Source organism: Rhinopithecus roxellana, chromosome 2, assembly GCF_007565055.1.
Source record: "Rhinopithecus roxellana isolate Shanxi Qingling chromosome 2, ASM756505v1, whole genome shotgun sequence".
NCBI lineage: Eukaryota > Metazoa > Chordata > Mammalia > Primates > Cercopithecidae > Rhinopithecus > Rhinopithecus roxellana.
Genome location: NC_044550.1, coordinates 111,034,918 through 111,061,448, shown reverse-complemented (window position 1 = coordinate 111,061,448; position 26,531 = coordinate 111,034,918). Strand labels below are relative to the sequence as shown.

At 43.2% G+C, this 26,531-nt stretch overlaps 1 protein-coding gene across 2 annotated transcripts in view; it reads left to right on the top strand.

The window, feature by feature from the left end:
- Positions 1-22,885, top strand: part of TENM3 (teneurin transmembrane protein 3) — a 489,057-nt gene extending 466,172 nt beyond the window's left edge. For both annotated transcript variants that reach the window (XM_030924209.1, XM_030924200.1), the window contains 6 exons: positions 1,199-1,374; positions 2,892-3,127; positions 10,879-11,175; positions 14,068-15,679; positions 18,400-18,530; positions 21,348-22,885. In XM_030924209.1, coding sequence (XP_030780069.1) covers positions 1,199-1,374; positions 2,892-3,127; positions 10,879-11,175; positions 14,068-15,679; positions 18,400-18,530; positions 21,348-22,103 — 3,208 coding nt within the window. In that variant the 3' untranslated portion in view covers positions 22,104-22,885. The remainder of the gene's footprint in view (positions 1-1,198; positions 1,375-2,891; positions 3,128-10,878; positions 11,176-14,067; positions 15,680-18,399; positions 18,531-21,347) is intronic.
- Positions 22,886-26,531: the final 3,646 nt, after the last annotated feature.

Here is a 26,531-nt window from a genome sequence, read left to right as displayed (position 1 = left end):
AAATATCACCTAAGTACCTTTTTGACTCCTCACTCCTGTGTTGCGCCGTTTTCACCTATGCTTATGATCCCCTGTCACTTTAAACTCCCCTGGTAGCCTGTCTTTCTCTAACAGTGTTGTTTCTCTGCTAGTTCTGTGTCTGGGCTTATTTTAAGTAGGATGTTGATTCAGGTCTCATCTCACTGGGAACCTTCAGTGAGTGAAGGAGTCTTAGAATCAATCTGAAATCCTTTAGTGTATTGTGGTCCCAAGGAAACCCCTAATTTCTCATCCAGAATTTTGCATTTTTTTTTTCTTTCTTCAGACGACACTGTCATTTTTGAAATTTTCTCTGGTGCTGCCACAAATATAAAAGTCACAAAAATTCAATTCTTCACTCAAATGTTGCTTCTGTGATGCATATTTATGAGCATAGAACAGCTTTTAAAACGTATTTTAACACTCAAATGATAAGTTCCTCTTGTATTTGTCTGCTAAAAAGAGTAAGCGTGTAATAAAAAACAAATAATCATTAAATGTCAGGAAAGATTGCATCTCATTTCAGTGAACACAGTAAATCGTCATGCAAGATATCCCCCATTCTTGCAGTATCACTGTAGACGAGATGGGTTATCGTCACCACTGCCAGCATTCAAGCTCTAATTTACCATTATGAAGTATGTCAATCACTGAGAAAGAAAGTCTTTAAATGGTTCTTACTTTATTAATTTGTTGAGGATGTCTGAAGATACTAAAAGGATTTTTTACATACGCAAATACATACATGTACGTAAACATACCGTACTGTGCTGCCACCGAGGGAGTGAGTTAGTAAATCTTTAAGAACCGATGTAACAGTGAATTAAATCTACTCTGTAGAAAATACGAAGGAGTACTAAGGAATTTAATATCAGCAAACACGTTCCCATTGAAACAGCAAATTAGATGTGCAGGAGGATTTGGGTCACACTTCAAAGAATCACGTGTTGAGATGGAGAGCTGGTCTGTTTACTCGTGTTCTCACTGGTGAGGTTTTTCTATGTTAAACAGGTTTTTGATTACTTCAAAGCATGTTTGAAGTCCTCACTCTGCATAGCTCACTCACAAAGACAAATACTCCTCCAAATGTGTGCAACTAATATTGCTACACATTGTATTTATAAGTCAGAAGAAACTGCAGTTTCCTATTTAACACCGAGTTAATGCCCCTTGTATTTAGCTATGACAGTGAAGGTCGTCTGACAAACGTCACGTTTCCAACTGGAGTGGTCACAAACCTGCACGGGGACATGGACAAGGCCATCACAGTGGACATCGAGTCATCTAGTCGAGAAGAAGATGTCAGCATCACTTCAAATCTGTCCTCGATCGATTCTTTCTACACCATGGTTCAAGGTAAACATGAAAGCATCATTTTAAACGAATCATTTTAAAGTGCCACCAGCACCCAGGTAGGATGTGCCAACACCCAGTTTCCAAGATGAACCAGAAAAGGGAAGATGAAAATATAAACGTCTAGAAATATTGGTGACATAATCTACAGTGTATAGGTAATATTTATTTACTTATATAGACATATTTTAAAACCGCATATAAAATAATCTCTCAACCTTGGAATACTGTCTATTTCCATTCCCATGTATTAAAACAACTTCATTCCAGCCCTTCACGTGCATCCTCAGACGATTTTTGCATCCCCTAAGAGTTTTCCAGAGCAGGTCTTCTGACCACCATCTGAGTACAGTAGTTTGAGACATAGCACTTTTTGAATCCATATATGATGCAGTATTTTAATCTGCATATCATGGAAATTTTAAACCAAATTACAACTACACATTCATGTAATGCCTGGAATGTCCATTTTTTCATTCCATCTATAGTCATCTGGATGCCATATCTCCATAAAGGACCCTCCTTGCCATATTCCTTTCTAAATTTTAAAAATCCTGTCTACAATGACATTTGTAATTGTGAGTTCACAACTCTAAGAATACTTAGTAAATCTGTATTCAACTTTTTGACTCTTTTTTTTTACGTGTTCCATGAAGTAATCTCTGTAACCATCTAAAACTGCTATTTCTAGAATTCATTTCTTCCCCAAATGGTCCTATATTATTTAAAAATTTTAAACTGAGGCAGTAGTCTACAATATGAGCTTTTTTGTATAAAATATAAAATGTCTTCCTTTATTGAAGTCAATTTCAGAGGGAACATAGCTTTCTATTTTTGGTATTCAAGGTATAGATATTAATCCTTTCAAAGGATCTTTGACAGAAGATGCAGGGATTGGGTGCAGGGGAAGAAAGTCTTCCAAGACCTTGGAGGTGTATACATCACCCCCCTGAGAGACCACATATGTGCCTCTTTACAAAATATTTATTTAGTGCACATCCCATGGAGGCCGAGCTCTCATTTCATCAGGCAAATGAGAGAAAGAAGTCTATTAAACTGGAGAAGGACTTCAAATTCCCCTAAAGTTTGCCTTTAATATTTAGCCAAACCTCTGACAGCATGAAATGCCAGGGATCAAAGTTGTTTTTTTTCTTTTTTTTTTTTTTTACACAATCATCTGTTTTATTTGAAAACATGTCTACACTGAATTGAGCACCAACACAGGTGTGACCAAGAAACCCCCAGTCCTGTCCCCACAGGCACTGGGTCCAGTGTATGACTTGGGATAGACTGTTATTTTTCATAGTGAGGGGGGAAGAAAGGATAGGAAAGAAAAGATGGCCATTATCCCAACTCCTGTTGAGGAATCTGAACAATGAAAGTGAAAGTTATTTCAACTCATCCAACTCTTCTCATTCCCCTTCTCTCAATCAGAAGTTTAGATCCCATCAAACGGGCACAACCGGCCAAATATTTAATCCATATCTAATAGTTCATGTTTTGTGCTTCTCATTCTTTAGATCAGTTAAGAAACAGCTACCAGATTGGTTATGATGGCTCCCTTAGAATTATTTACGCCAGTGGCCTGGATTCACACTACCAAACAGAGCCACACGTTCTGGCTGGCACCGCTAATCCGACTGTCGCCAAAAGAAACATGACTCTGCCTGGTGAGAACGGCCAAAACTTGGTGGAATGGAGATTCCGAAAAGAGCAAGCCCAAGGAAAAGTTAACGTCTTTGGTCGCAAGCTCAGGGTACGTACATGTCGGAGAGCAGGAGATAGCTGCAGCCCTCTGATTGGTGCAGATGTCCCTCAGGGAAGGCTGCGTCTCCTGCTCACCCCGCTGTGTCTACACTGAGTATGAGCACCACACTCAGTATGGTTCCAGTCCCACGTGGGCCTGTTCTGGCAGGTGCAGCTGGGGAGGCTGGAGGGAGGTCAGGTCGTGAGAGGGCTGAGAAGAAAAAGCAGTAGGACACTAGAGAGAAAAGGAGACCAGGAGTGAAGGTAAAGCAATGGCCATGAAAACCAGCTCCAGATATCTTCCAGGTCACTTTCATAGGGCCATGGTCCATTCCCAAAGTGGACTCCAGCTGCTGCTCTTCATTCTGCTGAGCCCCAGACGCTGCTGCCACCTGCATCCCCATTTGCTGCCTCTACTCACTGCTGCTTCCCAGGGCCCTGGGCCTTGGGCCACTGCAAACGCAAGGCTAGTTCACAGGCCTCCCTTGCTCAGCTGTCCTGAATCAGGGGTCACGTGCACGCATGCACACAGCGTCACACCTGTTCTCAGATGCAGGACTTCATCAAAAGACACAAAGACATGGATGACCGCTGTGCCCCGCACTCTGCATACCAAAGACACAGCACCTAACTAGAGTTCAAAAAAATACGGGTTCCAGATGAGGCTTTACTTTTTGCTAATAGTAAACCTTATGGGAGAATCAGAACATCTCTGAATCTGTTTCCTTATCTGTATCATGATATCTATATTATGATATAGATTATACATTAAATACCATAACAAGACAAGACATATATATATAGAGAGAGAGAGCACCCAATATTGCAGATAAATGAAATTTACCCTATACTACCTCTGTTTTACACAGTTGTTATAAGAATCAAATGAGATAATGTGAAAGTACTTTGAAAACAGGCTGGGCGCAACGGCTCATGCCTTTAATCCCAGCACTTTGGGAGGCCAAGGTAGGCGGATCACTTGAGGTCAGGAGCTCAATACCAGCCTGGGCAACATGGTGAAACCCCGTCTCTACTAAAAATACAAAAATCAGCCAGGCGTGGTGGCGGGTGCCTGTAATCTCAGCTTCTCAGGAGGCTGAGGCAGGAGGATCGCTTGAACCCATGAGGCAGAGGTTGCAGTGAGTCAAGATCGCGCCACTGCACTCCAGCCTGGGAGACAGAGCAAGATTCTGTCTCAAAAAAAAAAAAAAAGAAAAGAAAAGGCATGGTTATATATTCCCTGACCCACACCCAGATAGCCTCTTCTACTCACACACCAGATGGACAGGAAAGGGCTGTTGAGCTTGCTGGATAGTAAAATTTCACTGGAAAGAGGGAGGAGTGGGAAATACTTTGTCCGGAAACTGACCACATAACATATTGCCTGCTGTTCTTGGAGACAAGTTGTAAGTAAGTGTGCACTTTTTTTCTTTGTAATACTGCTTTGCAAGACATAAAAAGAACTTATGAAGATGAGAGGGAAAGAGAGGAAACCCAATCTGAAGTCCCTGGTTCTCTGCCTAATCCTAAATGAAGAAAATACCTCACTTGAGGAAGGAAGAGCCCAGTGCACACAGACATGGGTGTTACTTTCTTTCTAAATGGCAGAGCCACAATGCCTCAGCAAGACGTTTTAGAAAATACACTATTTAAAATGGCCTGTGCCATCCCACCGAAAGGAGATTTCCAGCTGATATGTTTGATTGCTCTCAGAGAGACAATGCCAAGATCACAAGGGAGGGTTTCTTACTTTCAAGATAAGATTGGATGTGCCAGCTCTGACTGCTAATTTCATTCCTCTGTGGATTCTAAGAGAGAAATTCTAGGGAGAAAGTGATGATGTGAAAATCTGGTTTAAGGACTGAGCCTGGAGTCTGCCAAAATAGAAAAGAGGGAAGAGGAGAGAAAGACCTGAGCCCACCAAGACAGTGAGAATCAGCCCAAAGAGCCACCCGTTTCCCTTCCACTCTTGCCTGAGACAGAGGATGCCTCCTCTCTTAATGTTGCATTATTTCCTAGCAGAAAATTCTGTTCATTTTTAAGTTGTGGACCTAAATTTAGCTATGTGCCTGTCACATGGTGGGCACTCAAATATTTATCCAATAAATGAAAGAATGAGGAAAGCCAGCCTTACAATATGAATTCTCTCTAAAATTCATATTGCCATTGCATCTAGATCTTCCCGAGAGGGGCTATGTGAACAGCACATCCTTGCAAATGTTTGACTGCTATAAACCTAACACTAGAAATAACAGGTTAAATGGAAATAATAGAGATATCATTCTCTCTGTCTATATTATATGTGTGTGGTGTGTGCGTGTGTGTGTGTGTGTGTGTGTGTGTGTTTTCCTGTTTCTTTTTTTTTTGAGATGGAGTCTCTGTTTGTCACCCCTGGAGTGCAGTGGCATGATCTTGGCTTACTGCAACCTCCGTCTTCTGGATTCAAGCGATTCTCATACCTCAGCCCACCAAGTAGCTAGGACTACAGTCACACTCCACCATGCCCGGCTAATTTTTGTATTTTTAGTAGAGATGGGTTTTTACCATGTTGGCCAGGCTGGTCTTGACCTCGGGACTTCAAGTAATCTGCCCACCTCGGCCTCCCAAAGTGCTGGGATTACAGGCGTGAGCCACCACGCCTGGCCATATATATATATATGTGTGTGTGTGTGTGTATATATATATATATGTGTGTGTGTATATATATATGTGTGTGTGTATATATATATATATGTGTGTGTGTATATATATATATGTGTGTGTGTATATATATATATATATATGTTTAAAAAGTAAAAAAGGCAGGGAGTAGAAATGGAAAAATCGTATAAGAAACCAGCAACGTGAAAAGCATTTCTGTGAAACAGTGCATTAAGGGACAGGCTGGACACAGCAGAATATAACAAGCACAGGAAACTGTGATAGAGATATAAGGAAGCAGAAGAAAGACACAACTATTCTATAGTTACTTGTTTGTAGCTCATTTTTTTAAAAAACAGACACATAGATAGCAGTTGCTTATCTGTGCCTTATAATATTTGGTAAATATTCCTAGGTTTTATCACTGCTGGATTGTAGAAGCAGCCTTCAATCAATTACAAAAAAATTGTCATGGTGTTCTAATAATAAAATTCATCTAAAGCTGCCCAGATTCAGAAGCTTAGAGAAGAAAAAATTGTAGTGAATCATTTGAAAAAAGAAAATCTCAAAATTTGAAAGCCAAACGTGTGTTTAAAGGCATGCATAAATATGATAGCATATTTAAATCTCATTATGCCAGTCACATTTGGTAGTGGCCTATTTCTCACTTTAATCTGAGCGGCACAGCCTAGCGTGGGACTGCACAATGCACTTGGCACCTGCTGACGGACCAGACATACAAAACAACCTGTAGCAAGTTGATGCTCTAACGGGGACACAAGAGAGTCTTGATATCGTCACCCAGTGTACTGGGAAATGAGCCTGCCCTTCCTCACTTCCCCGCATGACATCTTGGATAAGTCAGTGTAATCCCCTCTGCTGGCGTCACTCCCTGGGAAAATTGTGTTGTGTCATGTTCTTTTCAAGCATATTCCAGAGGGAAGATTATAGCTGCCCACTCCCAACATCAAAGTGATGTTGTGATTAATTACAATCATGCTGAACATGATCTTTGAAAATGGAGATTTTTTTCCATGCTTACTTAAAAGAAGTATACATCACAAGGGAATTCATGGTGATCTCTTATTCATACACAACAAATGAATTCATTTTTATATAGCTGGAGGTGTAGCAGTGATCTGAGATAGAGTTTCACTTTTAGATTGTTATTTAAGTGTGTGCGTCTGTGTGTCTGTGTGTCTGTGTGTGTGTGTATAAATAAATTTTTTTTTCTTGAGACAGGGTCTTGCTGGGATGCCCAGGCTGGAGTGCAGTAGTGTGATCTTGGCTCACTGCAGCCTCAACTTCACAGGCTCAAGTGATCCTCCCACCCCAGGCTCCCAAGTAGCTGGGACTACAGGCACGCATCCCCACACCTGGCTAATGTTTGTATTTTTGTAGAGACAGGGTTTCACCATGTTGCCCAGGCTGGTCTCAAACTGCTGACCTTAAGTGATCTGCCTGCCTCCGCCTCCCAAAATCTTGGAATTACAGACATGAGCCACCCCTCCCAGTCTTAACCTGATATTTTTAATAATAATTAAAAATATTTATTAAAAGACTACCAGAAGACCAGATACAGTGGTTTACACCTGTAGTCCCAACACTCTGGGAGGCTGAGGCAGGTGGATTGCCTAAGCCCAGGAGTTTGAGACCAGCCAGGGCAACATGGGGAGACCCCGTCTCTACTAAAAATGCAAAAATTAGCCGGGTATGGTGGTGCACGCCTCCAGTCTCAGCTACTCACGGGGCTGAGGTGGGAGGATCACTTGAGCCCAGACAGTCGAGGCTGCAGTGAGCCGAGATCACACTATGGCTCTCCAGTCTAGGTGTCCCAGTGAGACCCTGTCTCAGGAGAAAAAAAAAAAAAAAAGCCACTGGAGCCTGAAATAATGCTGGCACTTTATGACTGTAACAAAAAAAAAAAAAGACTTGAAAAGTTGCCCTGGTGTCATAAAGATGTGGTGAAGCAAAACCATGTCCTGGAACACAGCTGCCCCTGTTCACAACACCCAAAGGAGAAAGTCCAGGCATGGGAAGGAGGGTGAAAAACATGAGATCTGTTAGTATCTTTTGAAATTTTCCATACTGAATAACAAAGAGCAGTGTCTGGAAACAGTAAGAATGGTTAAAGCCTTGGCTTGTGTTGGGAATTTGGGAAAAAACACAGCCACATTCTAAGTCATTTGGTTTGAGGATACAGGAAAGGCACTGCATCCAGTGTTTGTCTGGATAAGAGAAAAATCAGAACTTATGTCCAGATGGTGGGTCTCACTGCTTCCAGATGCTTGTCGAAGTCACACACAGTGATGGCATCATCTGACCTGCACCTGGGTGTTTCAGTGTCACCTAGCCACACTCACAAACCAAAGGTGCAAATCGGAAGCCAGGGCTGGGCATGGCGACTCACGCCTGTAATCCCAGCACTTTGGGAGGCTGAGGTGGGCGGATTACCTAAAGTCAGGAGTTCGAGACCAGCCTGGCCAACATGGTGAGACCCCCGTCTCTACTAAAAATACAAAAATTAGCAAGGCCCGGTGGCACATGATTGTAATCCCAGCTACTCAGGAGGCTGAGGCAGGAGAATTGCTTGAACCTGGAGGAGGAGGTTGCAGTGAGCCAAGATCATGCCACTGCACTCCAGCCTGGGTGACAGAGTGAGACTCCATCAAAACAAAACAAAAAAAATCAGAAGTCTGAGCAGCATAAGGGCCATGAAAAGATGGGGCTCCATGCCTGTCTCCCAGCAGCAGCACGTCATACCCACTCTGTGGTCCAGATTTCCCATGCTCCAACCAGAGGAAATACTGCAGAGACGAAGGAGGGTCCAGGAAGCAGTAAAGAATTAATACAAATTAAAATGAATGCCAAGGAAAATGCAACACATGGGCAGTAATAACATGGCAGCCCTGTCCCTGGAAGCTACAGTCAGTCTTTCGTAGTTCCTCCAAAGCCCGGAATAATCTAAGTAAGAAAAAAGAGGGCAACTCTAAACATTCAGGGTATTTTTTCCTTTCAAAACACAATCACAGGCACTCAAGAGCCCTAAGAAAACCATTTAAATTGTGCAAAACCTCTTCTTGAGGCATCCAAAAATGGAGTGCAGATATAAGCTGAACAACTTGATTCTGCCATTTATCAATTTGATATCAAACCTTTCTACAGACTTTAAAATATATATTTGTAACATTAGCTGGTAGCTTCTTTCCAGGGTACACAAAGCATTCTGCAAAGCTCAACTCATAGTTTCACAAAATTCACATCAGGCGGGGAGCAACTATGGAGCTCAGAAAGCCTCCAGCTGGCTGGTCAGAGGCAAATAAAACTCACTGAAAGACAGGGCCTAAGGGATCTAGGCCACCTCTTTATTTACAGATAGACAAAACAGATTCAGGGGGGTTGAAAGCTGAGGTCAGGCTGCTTCAGGTCTAGAGATCAGGCTTTGAAGTCCTGGGTTCCTCCCCAGCCACCGCCCCTGACAATCTGCTGTGACACAGTGTTGTGGGGTGTCTGCCCACATCAGCTGATAGAACTGAAAAGTTAAGACGTAATTTCTAGGCCAGGCACAGTGGCTCACGCCTATAATCCCAGCACTTTGGGAGGCCAAGGCAGGCAGATCTCCTGAGGTCAGGAGTTCGAGATGAGCCTAGCCAACATGGTGAAACCCTGTCTCTACTAAAAATACAAAAATTAGATGGGTGCAGTGGCGGGCGCCTGTAATCCCAGCTACTCAGGAGGCTGAGGCAGGAGAATGGTGTGAATCCAAGAGGCGGAGGCTGCAGTGAGCCGAGATCGTACCACGGCACTCCAGCCTGGACAACAGAGCGAGAGTCCGTCTCAAAAAAAAAAAAAAAAAAGGCAATTTCTCTCCAGGGCTCTGCCTTCTTGTTTTTTGTAAATCAGCTATCTGGATGCTTCCTGCCCTCAACATCATTTCTTTTTAGCTTATCGAGCTACCATTCCATGGACTTCACAATACTCCCCTTGAACAGCCAATTGGAAAAGTTTAAGCTTAAGGAGTATTTTTGCATGGGACATGTTTAATGTCAATGATAGAATGCAAAGGGTAGTTTTATTCCAAATTTTACAAATATATATGATGTATGTAGACATATATTTATATACAAACATGTGAGTGGTTGTGTGTGTGTGTAAAATGGGTCAGCTGGATCTGTCCATTTTGAAGGTTCTAGCTAGAATACAGCTATATAAAATTAAGATTTTCCCATTTAATTTGTAACAGTCCAAATAGTTAATGAGCATTTTGGAATGTAAAAGCCACCCCTCCCACAAAGGTGCTGTAGAAGACCAGAGAATGAATAGGCCATGGTCTGTGCCCTTCAGAGGTTCACAGCCTGCAAACACTGGAGACTATTTGTAAAGCAGAATTTAATCGGGACCACATTTCTAATTGCAATAACGAATGCTGGGTTGTGTATGCCTCGGATGGCAGACAGTAACAGCCAGATTTAGTCCAAGGTTCTGGACGTGGCACCGAGCCACAGAGACTCTATGACAACACATGGTGCTGAATTTGTCAAATAAGTACAATATTCAGATCATGTGTATGTGTTAGTAAAGGACTCTGAAGTCCCTGCCAGTTAACCAGATCTTCTCCAAAGAAAGAGGCCTTCTCAAAAAATTGTGACGTTGCAGCACTGGGCCAAAAGCAATGATCTTGTTTATAACCTGCTGCTATTGAAACTCATTAATAATTTACAGTAATGTGGGTTCCAACTTCTACTTAACTGCTCTTCAAAGGGCTAGAGTCACATTAACCACTGTGTTTTATTTAATGTAGCCATGATTAATTTACTAAGCAATTATTTTCCAGTGTCTTTGGGGGAGGAGCTTTGAGTCATATGAATAGGTGTCATCAGTTGCTTTAGTTTACAAAATTTAATTTGAAATGGTTTTGAACAAATGCCAGGCTGTCTTTCTGCTTAATAAAACATTTTAAAAGAGCAGTTAATCTACTGCCTTGCACTTGTACCCAAGAAGTTGCTAAACTAATTTACTGACAAAGAGAATCAATCACCATAAATGGTGTTTAAACAATACTGGGGACTCCGGTGTTGGAATAACATGATTTATTTTATCATCTTGTTGGTGTTGTAACAGGTTAATGGCAGAAACCTCCTTTCAGTTGACTTTGATCGAACAACAAAGACAGAAAAGATCTATGACGACCACCGTAAATTTCTACTGAGGATCGCCTACGACATGTCTGGGCACCCGACTCTCTGGCTGCCAAGCAGCAAGCTGATGGCCGTCAATGTCACCTATTCATCCACAGGTCAAATCGCCAGCATCCAGCGAGGCACCACTAGCGAGAAAGTAGATTATGACGGACAGGGAAGGATTGTATCTCGGGTCTTTGCTGATGGTAAAACATGGAGTTACACATATTTAGAAAAGGTATGCCTACAAAGTAAGCTCAACAATAGGGAAAGGATAATTCACATTTTTCAGCAATCATCTAGAGCACTAAGGGGGAAAGAAACAGTGGCACATGACTGAGTTCCTTTTATTATTCGAAGTATCAATACAGAAGTCACATTGGCACCGCAATGATGAATTTCTGCATTAGCAAAGTAGTTTCTCCTTAGTTAAGTTCTACTGTCTGAGACCCTTTTAAGTGATTTATGATGTAAACAAACAAGCATTAACATTGTCCACCTGCCAAGCTTACACACTGCCAACATTCACAAATTAGACCTTGAGCATGTAAGTCGCTTGTAAATGATTTTCGTGCTAGCTCTTTCATTTAAGAGGGAGCCTTACATTAGCACAGTTAAAGCTGTCAGCTGTGTGGTGTCCCTGGCAGAACTTCAACATAATCATAAAAAGCATGTAGATCCTAGTTATGCATTATTAACCAAAAGAGGCGATTTTCTTAGAAAGCCACACTTTTGTGTACTCTGTGGCATCTTTCCTTTCTTCTACATATAAAAGGTAAACATCCTAGATTAGGCTGTTTCCCACTCTCCAGAACTTTTCACAGTATCAAAAATGGAGACTTAGAGTTACACACGTGCAAAATGCTAAATATATGCTGTGTGGCTTGGGGTATTGACTGGGTCAGAGGAAATGAAAGTAAAAGAAAGGGAAGAAAAAGCCAAGAACAATCTCACTGTAATTCCTTTCTTAAGAAATATAATCCACCAAAGAGCATATTCATGGAATGTTTCATTTGCCTTTGAGACAAACGTTCGCCCTAGAAAATGATTCTGTGTTGAGTTCTGGTAGCTCTCAGACCCCAGGGCACGGCACCACCAGTCACCCAGCAGCGTGTGCCACACGCTCTACTCAGCAGTTACTGCTCCAGCCCTCCTGACTCAAACGTTGCACAGAAGAACTCTTGTCACCCAGATAAATCACATCACATCCATGTTGTCACTGTGCTCCCCTCACACAATCGTTTTCTTCACTGGAGGTGCCATGGGGAATGACTCAGTCTAAACCTAACCCCCTGAACCCTGAGCCACCCCACCTGATTCCAGCTGGTGACTGCACAGGCCACTCTTCCTGAGAACCAGTTTCAGTTCCACAGCTCACTATAGGATGCTACCTCTCTTACAGCAGCCCCCCACCTGTGGGATGCTTCCAGCTAGGACCCTCATGGCCAGTCTGTCTCTTGCAAACCCACCTGTCTGCTCTCCTTAGAAGAGACTCACCCTTGAGACAATGAATCGCACCTGTTAGATGACAAGCCCCTAAGGCAACGTTTCTAAGTGGGAGAGGATCACAGCTTCATTCTGGAGTTTCCCCAATTTAAATTAAGTGCATTACAGAGTAACAGAAACATACAAGCGCAACCCTAAAAATGTATAGTAGTGATCATAATGGGACTGGGAAATGTTTAGAGGGAGCCCAGGAGCATATCATTGAGAAGAGCCACTGTCACAGAATGACAGAGGCAGTGACCAAGATCACCTGCATGCATCCAGGAGGATCAGAAAAGACAACAGACAGATCTTTCTCATCGTCTCTCCCAAATCCCTAAAATCCACCCAGACTATTTCGATGTTCTTACTGGGATAGGTGCACTAAGCCAAAACTTACTCATAGCAAAACAAGTAATATTTTACAAACTACCATGAAATATGACTTTAGATGATTCCAAAAGTAGGTATTAATTCCTGTGAATTCAGCAATAGTCCAAGCTTTCCTTGGAAGAATGCAAACTATTAGGAACAATTCTCAGGACATTTACTACACAACCTGCATGCAAAAATTGCCCCTAGGTCTGCCCAAAGAGGAGATTCTACAGAAGCTGAAGTCAGGCAAAGGAGAAGACCTCGCAGGACTCCCAAGCTACACATCCTCCCTGTGCCAATGTTGTTCCATTTGGCCCAACAGGGGTTAGAGGAAGCTTCCTCAGAGGCAAGAGCCACCCACAGCCCTGTGTTACTGCTGAGCTTGACTTAACCAGCCTGGGATGACCTTCTCTCACGTTTGTTGGCCTAATAAATGACTGTCATTTGTCTTTCTGCAGTGGCTCATGAAATAGGCAGAGTTCATTTTAATATATTTACTCATTTCATAATTTAGCTCCAAAGCAGTATGAAGTCTAGAAACCATTCTTACTGTTCCTGAGATACAAATCGGATTTGGTATCCACAGAAAGAAATGGAGATTTATTGTTAGTACAGAGGCCTTGTAACAATTTAGCCGTATGTGTATATAGAATATTTCTACTAAGGGCATTTATAGCTCTCATTCACCATGTGATTAATTTCACGATATTTTTTGGTGTTGATGCTCCATGTACACTTTATCCATTTTTGGCTAATTTTATGTCTTTATAAAATAATATTGTGCATGCTTTGCCCTTCCGCCAAGTACACTAGAAATCAAACATGATTTGAGTGGTTCTTCAGTCAAATGAGGGGGGGAAGCCACCTTACTAAATAATTGCTAATTATGGATGGAACTGCATTCCCCATATGCTATTTTCTCCTCAAAATATTGTGTGTAAAGCAGCTTTGATCATGCCTGTATTATGACTAATCCAGATCCACTGACAATCTGCTGGTTGGCTATGAATGTCTGGGAAAAGAATGGTACCATCCGTCGTGACAGGCAGCACGTTGTGAATCTTGAGCCGCTAATTGCAGAACCCCTCACAATTAAGCATCCAAGCAAATTAGGCAGAGAAACATTAACAACACACAAGGTCAAGGATAACTCAATTAAAATGAAGATCATTTTCTCTAGTGGAATGTTTCTGTGCATTTGTGGTCACTAAACCTGCTTTTGCATCTCCTGTTCACAAACACTGGGTAACAGAATGTTCTCTCTTTACAGTCCATGGTTCTTCTGCTTCATAGCCAGCGGCAGTACATCTTCGAATACGATATGTGGGACCGCCTGTCTGCCATCACCATGCCCAGTGTGGCTCGCCACACCATGCAGACCATCCGATCCATTGGCTACTACCGCAACATATACAACCCCCCGGAAAGCAATGCCTCCGTCATCACGGACTACAACGAGGAGGGGCTGCTTCTGCAAACGGCTTTCTTGGGTACAAGTCGGAGGGTCTTATTCAAATACAGAAGGCAGACCAGACTCTCAGAAATTTTATATGATAGCACAAGAGTCAGTTTTACCTACGATGAAACAGCAGGAGTCCTAAAGACAGTAAACCTCCAGAGTGATGGTTTTATTTGCACCATTCGATACAGGCAAATTGGTCCCCTGATTGACAGGCAGATTTTCCGCTTTAGTGAAGATGGGATGGTAAATGCAAGATTTGACTATAGCTATGACAACAGCTTTCGAGTGACCAGCATGCAGGGTGTGATCAATGAAACTCCACTGCCTATTGATCTCTATCAGTTTGATGACATTTCTGGCAAAGTTGAGCAGTTTGGAAAATTTGGAGTTATATATTATGATATTAACCAGATCATTTCCACAGCTGTAATGACCTACACGAAGCACTTTGATGCTCATGGCCGTATCAAGGAAATTCAATATGAGATATTCAGGTCGCTCATGTACTGGATTACAATTCAATATGATAACATGGGTCGGGTAACCAAGAGAGAAATTAAAATAGGGCCCTTTGCCAACACCACCAAATATGCTTATGAATATGATGTTGATGGACAGCTCCAAACAGTTTACCTCAATGAAAAGATAATGTGGCGGTACAACTATGATCTGAATGGAAACCTCCACTTATTGAACCCAAGTAACAGTGCACGTCTGACACCCCTTCGCTATGACCTGCGAGACAGAATCACTCGCCTGGGTGATGTTCAGTATCGGTTGGATGAAGATGGTTTCCTACGTCAAAGAGGCACGGAAATCTTTGAATATAGCTCCAAGGGGCTTCTAACTCGAGTTTACAGTAAAGGCAGTGGCTGGACAGTGATCTACCGTTATGACGGCCTGGGAAGGCGTGTTTCTAGCAAAACCAGTCTAGGACAGCACCTGCAGTTTTTTTATGCTGACCTAACTTATCCCACTAGGATTACTCATGTCTACAACCATTCAAGTTCAGAAATTACATCCCTGTATTACGATCTCCAAGGACATCTTTTTGCCATGGAAATCAGCAGTGGGGATGAATTCTACATTGCATCGGATAACACAGGGACACCACTGGCTGTGTTCAGTAGCAATGGGCTTATGCTGAAACAGATTCAGTACACTGCATATGGTGAAATCTATTTTGACTCCAATATTGACTTTCAACTGGTAATTGGATTTCATGGTGGCCTGTATGACCCACTCACCAAATTAATCCACTTTGGAGAAAGAGATTATGACATTTTGGCAGGACGGTGGACAACACCTGACATAGAAATCTGGAAAAGAATTGGGAAGGACCCAGCTCCCTTTAACTTGTACATGTTTAGGAATAACAACCCTGCAAGCAAAATCCATGATGTGAAAGATTACATCACAGGTAAGCATTTTGATTCTTTTCCAAGTGCTGGAGGACTACCATCATTAGATTAATACACAAAATAACTGGAAATGGTTTTTTAAAAAACTTCATACTTTGCTCAAGCAAAGTCACATGGCTAACCTTTTAATGTGTTTATTTCTCTATGGAACCATAGAGAAATCACAAAGGGAAAATGAGACATAGTTACTTCCTATTCTGCCTGCCAGTGCGCAAGGCCACTAGTTTTTGAAATGACATGAACTCCAGTCATTTAAAGAAGGGGAACATAGGGAAGCAAAAAACATGATGAACACAGAGTCCCAAAATTGGAGTTCCAATCTCAGCTCCTCTCCCACAAGCTGTGTAGCTCTGTAAGCCACATGTTTTTTGAGTTTCCATTTCCTTAACTATAAAACTGGGATAATAGTGCCTAACTTAGGGCACAAATATAATACATGAAATTCCGCAATAAATAGTAACTACCTTACGAATGTGTCATTTTGGGTTTTTAAAATACATGTGTGAAGTTCTCATAGAGATGATTAAGGTGAAACATAACACAGGGTGACACCATTTCATCCCTGGGAGGTGTTTAATTCCTGCTTCACCACCATCGCCTCAGGACAGTCACGAAGCCATTTCTCCCATCAGTTGCTTAGACAGTGGATCCTGTGTCTGGTCTCACTTCTGTCTCTTACATCACTGTCTTCATTGCCAGTGCAGTTCTTGCATGGTGACAATACTAATAGGCATACTAATTTTTCCACGAATGTGGGATAACTTTCAGGGTACAGATTTAAGATCTTTCCAAGTTTAGTGCATGTTACTTTTTTAGTTATACAAGATGTAGAACATCAGATCCCACTATTGCCACCATGGAACAACCAGCATGTGAAACAGACAAGGTCCTTGCAAGCTCTACTCTAGTTCCCTTCTTCACTCAACCTCTACTCCAAGAATTCTGAATCCTGCTGCTCCTACCTTCCATTCCTGATATACAGCACCATTATTAACCCCTCTACCACATTTGTATTTCCAGGAGGAAGGTTCTTTCCTGTTGTCTATTTTTGGGCTTGGTTTAAGGTATTTCTGTTTTGTTTTGGCTTGTGTTAGATGCTCCTTTAGGCTGCCTCTTTTCTAGCTCAATATTTGAGGTGTACTGAGATGTCTGTTCTTTCAGTTCTCAAAACAGGCTCAACAGGTTGCCCCGTTCATTTCACATCTGCTTCCTACCTTTCCAGACTGCCTAAAGCATTTTATATCTCTTCCATGTGAACCAGCTGAAAGTCCCTTCTTTCTGCCCCCTGATTCAGCAGCACCCTTATTCTCATTCAGGGTTTTTCAGTACACATCTGCATTCAAATCCCATTATTTTAGCAGTACTTTTCAATACTCACGGCCCTCTGATTTTCACTGTTATGCAGACATTTTTCAGAGTAACAGAATTTTTGCCCCCAATACTCTTAACATTTGGGAGAATTTTCTCCCAAAAATAAGGCCCTCCCACCCCCCAAACTCAGATACACTCTCATATACACACTAATTGTATCACTTTGCATCCTATGTGAACCACTTAGGATTTATTTCTCCCCACCACCACTACTACCACCCCATTTCAAATAGAAACAATACCAGTGGTTTTACAGCCATATGATGCCTGGACGAAGGACCTGCCAGCCTGGCAATGAGGTGAGAGTCTGTGCCCTAGAGAAGGAAATAGGAATCAAGTGGCTCTCCATCATTCTGACAAGCAGTTTACCACTGGTTATTTAAGGGGTGTTGACGGGCTGAGAAAGGCTGGAAAGCCCCCAGCTCCTGAATTCATCCTCTCCTAGCAACGTGGACTGCAGGGAATGCCATAGCAGCATTTTCCGAAAAACATCAAAAGAGAGATGGAACAGCATAAAATATATTAGGTGAAATGCAATTTCAAATTTTCCAGCAATGTGCTTAATATATAAAATAATCTACACCCAACCGCACTCATAAAGCTGCAAGCCTGCTGAGTAGTTCTGTAACATTATAACCTCCAGAATAGAATAAAAGCCTTATTCTGAGCTTAATGGCTTTTGGAGTCACATGGCAATATTTTAAAATACCATCTTAAAGGTTTCCAGGTTCTTTCCCCAAAAAGTTTGTCTCCACCTGTGCACAGTGAGCCTTTGAAGTCATAGCTGATGGTAATCAGGACTTCTGTGCCCTTGGCCAGTTTTGCCAGCTTTCAGCATTCATCTTTGATTAAGAATCAACTGTTGATTTTAATACTCTCAATTTAGGGGTTTTAATGATAGAAAATGGGTTGTGGAAGTCCGTATATCCTTGGGCAATCACTTTGGAGAGCTAACAACACACTTCTATTTGAGACCAGCCTTTATTAACTACAAAACAAATTTCGTTTGTTTTCTGCAAGTTATATCTCTCTCCTGCTGCTGTGCATTGTTCTTACCCTTGCTATCACTGTTACTAGCACAGGTTGCAGCTTAGCAGGAATGACGGCTTACCCAGTCTGTCTGAGCATCTATTACTCGGCAATTTTCGTAGCATTTGCCATAGTTCTGCTGTGAAGTTTCCCGTCTTCATGTCTAAAAACAGAGGAAGTTTAGGTTTGTAGGACGAAAGCAAACATGTGCTTTTTTTCAGATTAATTGTGAAATGGGATTTTCTTTTCACGGTAAGAATTTAAAAGTATGAAAGGGACAAAACTCCAACACCTTTCATTTTGAACATTCTTCTCCTAGATGTTAACAGCTGGCTGGTGACATTTGGTTTCCATCTGCACAATGCTATTCCTGGATTCCCTGTTCCCAAATTTGATTTAACAGAACCTTCTTATGAACTTGTGAAGAGTCAGCAGTGGGATGATATACCGGTAAGAAACAAAAAAACCTACGGAAAGGTGTTAAGTAGCTTGTGTCTTATCTACCCATATCGAATGAAACCACCTTTGTGAAAACTGTACCAAGACAGTTTGTAATTTTTTGACTCTTTTAGGGGAAAAAAGCAACACTTCCTCTGCATTTGTGTTCAACAAACCAGAGGCCTGTTAAACAGGCCTAAATATGTTTTCAGCAAATGCTAATGAAAACAGAGAAATGCAGAAGCTCACTTTCGAGTGGTGGCTTTCTAAAAAGAACCCCAAGAAAGCATGAACCTGAAGCCAAAAATATAATAAAGAGGGCCCGGAACCCATTTTACAAATTAGCAACCCACAAACAATGCCACAAAGTTCAACTTCTTTAAAAATTAACAGTGTTTCGGCCTAGCAAGGTGGCTCATGCCCGGAATCCCAGCACTTTGGGAGGCCGAGGTGGGCAGATCACCTGAGGTCAGGAGACCAGCCTCACCAACATGGAGAAACGCCGTCTCTACTAAAAATACAAAATTAGCCTGGCGTGGTGGGGCATGCACCTGTAATCCCAGCTACTCAGGAGGCTGAGGCAGGAGAATCGCTTGAAGCCGGGAGGCGGAGGTTGTGGTGAGCCAAGATCACACCATTGCACTCCAGCCTGGGCAACAAGAGCGAAACTCCATCTCAAAAAATAATAATAATAATTAATAGTGTTTCATAGGAAAAGATTAAAAATTTAAAAAGATTAAAAATAAAAATAAATGTCCTCTGGTAAGGGTCCACCTACAACCAGGAAGGTTTATGGAATTTTCCTGAGCATAATAGATCAAGAGGCCTGTAACCATTACAAGAAATAAAACAAAATATAATAGAAAATTACAAAGTCAAAGCTGCTGCTTCAGAAAGTGGCACATCTAATCCCCACTAGTCAGAGATCAGAAAGGAATGCACAGCAAAATACCAGAATTTCCAGCTTACAGTAAGAATAATTAGACATGGAGAAATGGGGTGACTCCAATCATAAGAAGACAGTGCAGACTTTCTTAGAGCGATTAATTCCCAGCCACCCCTTGAGCAATTTCCTATCATTTCAATGAAAACAAAAAGAAGAGGCAGCCATGGTTAACACACACACAGGCTGTCTACAGTACCAGTACCTGTTGTTGTTTCATACCTAATATAAAAGCAATTCCTTTTTCATAAGTTACAAATATAGTCATGTGCGTGCAACATTTTGATCAATGATAGACCTTGTATAAGGTGGTGATCACACAAGATTATAATATCATATATTTTTTTAAATTGAGATGGGGTCTCACTCTGTCACCCAGGCTGGAGTGCAGCCTTGACCTCCTGGGCTCAAGCGATCCTCCCACCTCAGGCTCCCAAGTATCTGGGACCACAGGCACATGCTACCACACCTAGCTAATTTTTTATTTTTCGTAGAGATGGAGACTCCCTGTGTAGCACAGGCTGGTCTTGAACTCCTGGGCTCAAGCAATCCTCCTGCCTCTGCCTACCAAAGTGCTAAGATGATAGGCATGAGCCACCGGGCTCTGCCAACACCGTATTTTTACTGTAACTCTTCTATGTTTAGATACACGAGTACTTACCATGGTGGTACAGTTGCCTGCAGTATTCAGTAGTCACTGTATACAGGTTTGCAACCTAGAAGCCATAGGCATCCCATATAGCCTAGGTGTATAGCAGGCTACACCATCTAGGTTTGTGTAAGTGCGCTCTATGATGTTCACACAAGGATGAAATGGCCTAATGCCACATTTCTCAGAATGCATCCCCGTGGTTAAGCAGTGCGTGACTGTCTGTCTACACTGATATAGTGGCATGAACACATACCGAAGTTTCCTACCGCATTTGAACATGCACATCCTAATTGTGTATGACTTTCCAACATGCCTGAAAACACTTACATCTAACTGTACAAATGGACTTGCCAGCTCTTTTCCTAAGCAGCCTTTTAAATATGGTTCAAGTTGTCTGTCAAGAGAAGCACACCATAAGGATAGCAAAGGGAATCGTGGGCAAAGACATTGAGGCTGCCGCAAGTGCAGAAAAACAACTGTTTCTTTCATTGCCGCAAATGAAACAGATGTTTTCATTTGGGAAACAATGGCCAGACAAACATCTGGTAGTATAACAAATGGCTGAGTTAAGATGCCCCCAATTTAAAACATTTGCCAATCTAGACGGCCCACTGTCCCTAAGTCTGAGAAAAATAATTGTTTTCCTAAAGTAACACATATCTCCAGCTGCCCCACCATCCACTCATCCCTGTACATTTCAGTTCTGCCGTTACACTCACCATCTTCAGCTGAAAACTGCCAGGAGAGGGGACAGAGTTGACTTAAATACAAGCATTTCAAAGCATACGACGCGGGGCCCAGTGATCCGCCTTAAGTATCCCCAGCCGTTCAGATCCCTCTGTGTTTGGTGGCTTCTCAGCCTCCTGTGGAGAAAGCTACGAGCATGGAGGTCCGGATGAGCTGGGTTCCCCACGTGGGGTGGGCGTGGGAAAAGAGCCTCTAGAAACTGTAAGAGAAAAGCAAGAAACAGGACTATTTTTCCCATGTTAGAAACGAAGAGAGCTTTAAAGTGATCCACGATGAGTGAGCCATTTGGGGGTTCCAAAGCATTGGGATCACCTTGGGGAGGGATCTCCAGTGCTTCCTCCCCAAGGGCTAACAGCCTTCTGATCAGGGAAGGACCCCGGGGCTTCCCTGCCTGCCTCGGCGCTGCCCCCAGAGCCCCGTGTGTGGGTCAGGAGTGGGGAGGCTCCCGGCCGCCTCTGACGCGCCCCCTGTTGTGTTTCGCCCGCAGCCCATCTTCGGAGTGCAGCAGCAAGTGGCGCGGCAGGCCAAGGCCTTCCTGTCGCTGGGGAAGATGGCCGAGGTGCAGGTGAGCCGGCGCCGGGCCGACGGCGCACAGTCCTGGCTGTGGTTCGCCACGGTCAAGTCGCTGATCGGCAAGGGCGTCATGCTGGCCGTCAGCCAGGGCCGCGTGCAGACCAACGTGCTCAACATCGCCAACGAGGACTGCATCAAGGTGGCGGCCGTGCTCAACAACGCCTTCTACCTGGAGAACCTGCACTTCACCATCGAGGGCAAGGACACGCACTACTTCATCAAGACCACCACGCCCGAGAGCGACCTGGGCACGCTGCGGCTGACCAGCGGCCGCAAGGCGCTGGAGAACGGCATCAACGTGACGGTGTCGCAGTCCACCACGGTGGTGAACGGCAGGACGCGCAGATTCGCGGACGTGGAGATGCAGTTCGGTGCGCTGGCGCTGCACGTGCGCTACGGCATGACCCTGGACGAGGAGAAGGCGCGCATCCTGGAGCAGGCGCGGCAGCGCGCGCTTGCCCGGGCCTGGGCCCGCGAGCAGCAGCGCGTGCGCGACGGCGAGGAGGGCGCGCGCCTCTGGACGGAGGGCGAGAAGCGGCAGCTGCTGAGCGCCGGCAAGGTGCAGGGCTACGACGGGTACTACGTACTCTCGGTGGAGCAGTACCCCGAGCTGGCCGACAGTGCCAACAACATCCAGTTCCTGCGGCAGAGCGAGATCGGCAGGAGGTAACGCCCGGGCCGCGCCCGCCGAGCCGCTCACGCCCTGCTCACATTGTCCTGTGGCACAACCCGAGTGGGACTCTCCAACGCCCAAGAGCCTTCCTCCCGGGAGAACGAGACTGCTGTTAGAACCCACACCCACACCGCGAAAACAAGGACCGCTTTTTTCTGAATGACCTTAAAGGTGATCGGCTTTAACGAATATGTTTACATATGCATAGCGCTGCACTCAGTCGGACTGAACGTAGCCAGAGAAAAAAAAATCATCAAGGACAAAGGCCTCGACCTTTTGCGCTGGGCCGTCTGCTCCTTTCGAGGCACTGTATTTAACTTAACTTTTAAAAAGAAAAAAAACAGTGCATACAGTGTTTCCAAATAGTCCCGAATTGTCGACCTTTGCTTACAAGAAGTAGTCTGTCTGCATAGGATGTGATAGCTATCTCTGTTCATTTTACAATGTGGGGCAAAGTTACTGTTTCTAGACAACCAACTGCTTTCCCTGTGCAGCTTTGTAGAAGGACATTGGCGCAGTGACGTCTGCGGCGGGATTTATTAATGGGTTTTACAATGCTAGCGTGGTTTGCCTTCGGGGAAAAAAACTGGCAACTAGAATCCTCGTCACTGATAAGCAAAGGAAATCCTGATTTTTTTGTAAATTATGTGAGACAAGTTGTTTATGGATTTTTATATGAATTACAATTTACTGTACATCAAATATTAGTCTCAGAGGAGTTAATTTATGTAAAGTGTTTAAAAAGTTTATACTTAAAAATAAAATGATAAAAACGTGAACTGTGTGACTTTTTTAAAAGGATTGCACCTTTTGTTATCTGTTATAGCTGTACAGTATAAATTATTATATTGTAGAGATATAACAACTTATGCCTATAATGTCCAGAAGTGTTAATATTTTTGTATTAGGTTGAAAAAATGTGCAAGCTTCTATCACTAAATGGATAGGACCGTGCAATTCTAGGTGGGTGGCGAATCAGAGAGCTCCTTTCTCTTCCCTCTCTCACACATCAAGCCAGTGTCCTCAGCATTGTCAACTGAGAGGCACAGTAGACAACTAGGGCTGGTGGAATGTAAGGGAAGATTGGAAAAAACGGGAGGAAGGGTTCTCTGGCCCTCTCTCAACCTTGCCAGTCGATGGGGAGTTGATATAATTAACCCCGGGGTTTTTACTGTTGCTGTTCCAAAGTTCTGTCTCATGATGGAGGAGAGACCACATCAGATGCTGGGGAAACAGGAGGAGGAAAGGATCTAATGTAGTCGTGATCCTAAACACATGTCTTAAGATCTAGGAAAGACAGCAGAAACCGAGCAGTGGTGGGTGAGCAGATGGAGCCGGTCAGGGTTACTCTGCTAGTTTTGGGTTTGTACCCTTGGTCACCAAGAGGGACAAAAAAGGGAAACAGAAGCTCCTCTAAGCCCACATGACCAAACCATCTTGGGGCTGGTTTGAATGACAGCCTCTGCTCTGTCTCGGGAAAGCCGGGGGTGGCAGATCCAGCTGGAAGTGAACTGGCAGCCGCGCCCTCCTGCACACAAGCATGCTCGCGTGTGGGAACCAGCCCAGCCGCCATCTGCATTTCCGTGTCAGCTCAGCTCTGACAAATCTCTTTCCTGAGCACTAAATTCAGCCACAAAAATATTTTTAGAAGATATTTCTCAGTTCATTGAGCTATATAGTACACACTGTTTTCCTCTATGTATAATGGTGATAAAATATAGCAAGTGAACATGTCGTAAATATAAAGGTTCAAGTGATGTATTGAAAATAATTTTCTAACTGCTTTGTATGTATCACATACTCTAAATTGCACAGTAGGTGTGTTTATTAAACAGATTGGCTGGGAAAGTTTCAAAATAGCTACTGAATTTACGGTATCAGTGCTATTACTGTCTTTGTGTATTTGGTAGAGCATACCGAAGTAATTAATCCTCTAATGAATGCTGATATTTTATTAGAATGAAAGCACAGATTAGCATTAATATTTTTTATTCCGGAAATCCTTTGGCAAGTATTATGAAGCCCAAATTTAGAAACCTATGAGATTTCAAACCACATAAACATGATTCTGTTTTCCATTTTATTTTTTAACTGTTAACTTAGGTATTTGCAGTTCTGTTCCGTGGAACTTCTGCAGGCCTGTATTTAGCATGCTGTAAGTACTTTTGGGTGAAATAGGCTCTGAGTCTAAATTCTCAGACATGTTTCTGATGTAGTACCATGAAAAGCTTGTGCCACATGACAGAAGTGAAATCATAGTCTTAACCTCTTCTTGACATGGACTGGTCTTCACACGGGCACCAATAAATAACAGATTTGGAGTATCTCCTGGTGCTTATTTTAGATGAAGTCAAATCAACCCAATTAGTGTCTTGTTAGTAGGTATAATGAGCCTATTTCTTTCTAAAAAGACTTGTGATCTGGACATGCTTTTACGAGAAATAGTGACCTTGGGGAATATGTAAACAAAAGACCTTTTTCTAAGAGTTGGGAGGGGGTGGGGGAGTGTATAATGAAAAGAATTAGCTTACAAAAAAGAAATTGATATTCAAAGTATTTTAGGCAAAGCCAGTCAAAATGCTTTCATGATATTTTGAGATGTAAATTTTGTCTGATTTGTATTGTTCTTTTCATTTGCCTTCTTAACTTTATATGTGACCTGAATTTTCCATAACTTGATGACTATAGATTGCATCTAGGCATTCCAATAAAAGCCAACCCAATGTGTGTGTGCTTTTATATTTTTTCAAATCTTGGGCTAGCCGGCATTGCTTTTGTGTTTAACGTGGAGGATGCAAATAGATGCAGTCGTTGGGGAATTGATTTGTCTGCAACCCAGTTGGTAGTAGCTTTTTCTCTTTTTTGTCCACTGGTCAGACTGCTGGCTCAGCAGAGTGAACTTCACAGGGGACCCTCCCATGGCCTACTTTAAGAAAACAGTAAACACAGCCCCACAAAGCCAAACACACTAACTGTAAAGAAGAATTTACAAAAGTACCGCCCATTCCTACTCGAGAGCAGGCCTCATTCCTGTGATCCTGGCAATAAGCGTGCTTAATTAAAACACTTGATTAGAAGAATCAGTTTGGGCCTGATAGGCTTGCAGCCTCCTGGAGATGTCAAAATCTACATACAGACCGGCTGATTGTTCGGCAATTCTGGCCGGCAGGCCAGGGCTGTGATTTTAGTCGGAAAAGGCAGACTTCATCACACTTGCTTTCTAGTGACAACCTCAACTGCATAACGTGTTGATCCAACAAGAATCAGGTCATTCCACTTGGCAAACTGGTCTATCTTCTTCTCCTCGAATTAGACTTTAACATGATCAAAACGGAAATCCAGAAAAACAGGTGAATTACTGCTTTCCTTCTCTACACTCTTTTCCCTAAAAAGTCATGTCTGAACAAATGCAAATAAAAACGGTGCCGGTAAAAATTATACCTTAGAAAAAATAATCAGAATATGGGATATGCTGCTGCTACATCCCGTGAAATTTGTGTCTTTACATTCACCACACATTTCCTAACAGTTGCATGGGGTTCTAACTGCCAGACCGCAACAGAAGGGCAGCACCTGAATATAAGCACCTCAAATCAGGACCAGTCCTCAAGCGCTTGAAAAGATGAGGAGAGGAGCTGGAGGTTACAATGAGCTGTGATCGCACCACTGCACTCCAGCCTGAGCGACACGAGACCTTGTCTCTTAAAAAAAAAAGAAAAAAAATTTTAATGAAAGAATGCCCTTGATGCTTTTCCTATTCGTGCCCATTCTTCACTCTGTTCACCATCTTTTCTTTCTCCTTTTGCCCTGGGCTACTCCTGAATGCAGTTGTTTCTCTCGCCTGCTGACAGCAAATCAGCTGTCTGAGGTGCTTTTGGAAAGGAGGGATTCAAGAGAGGAAGCCGGAAGGCACTGATCCACATCGTGTTCTGTCTGGGCAAAACCACCCAGGCGGTGCTCACAGCTGCTCACTTGCTGTTGCACAGAGGAGGACAAGGTCCACCTGGACCAAGAACTGCCACCACCCACCTGGCAGGGCTGGGGGGTATCATTTGAGCTCTAGTCGAGTGGGGTGAGTCTGCCCCTGGGAAGCCTCAAAGGGCAACATACTAAGATCTCACCCTTTTCATAGAAATCCAAATTTCATCCCACTTTCCTTCAAGGAGTGATCTGATTCCAGCATCCCAGTCCACAAAATGCATCCCATCCCAGAAGCTGGAGGTGGAAGGGACTTACAGACATTTGAGTTGTCCAAGTTCACAGAAGTGCCTCAAGTTAAGGTGAGCAGAGATTCCCTTGAGCTAGTACCCTCCACTACGTCACAGCCTCCTCATAATGCTACCCGGGCAGGTACCGCAGATACTCCTTACCGCCCCCCTTCCCACGGACACTTGATCTTTCCAAAGCTGCCATCATGTATAGCTA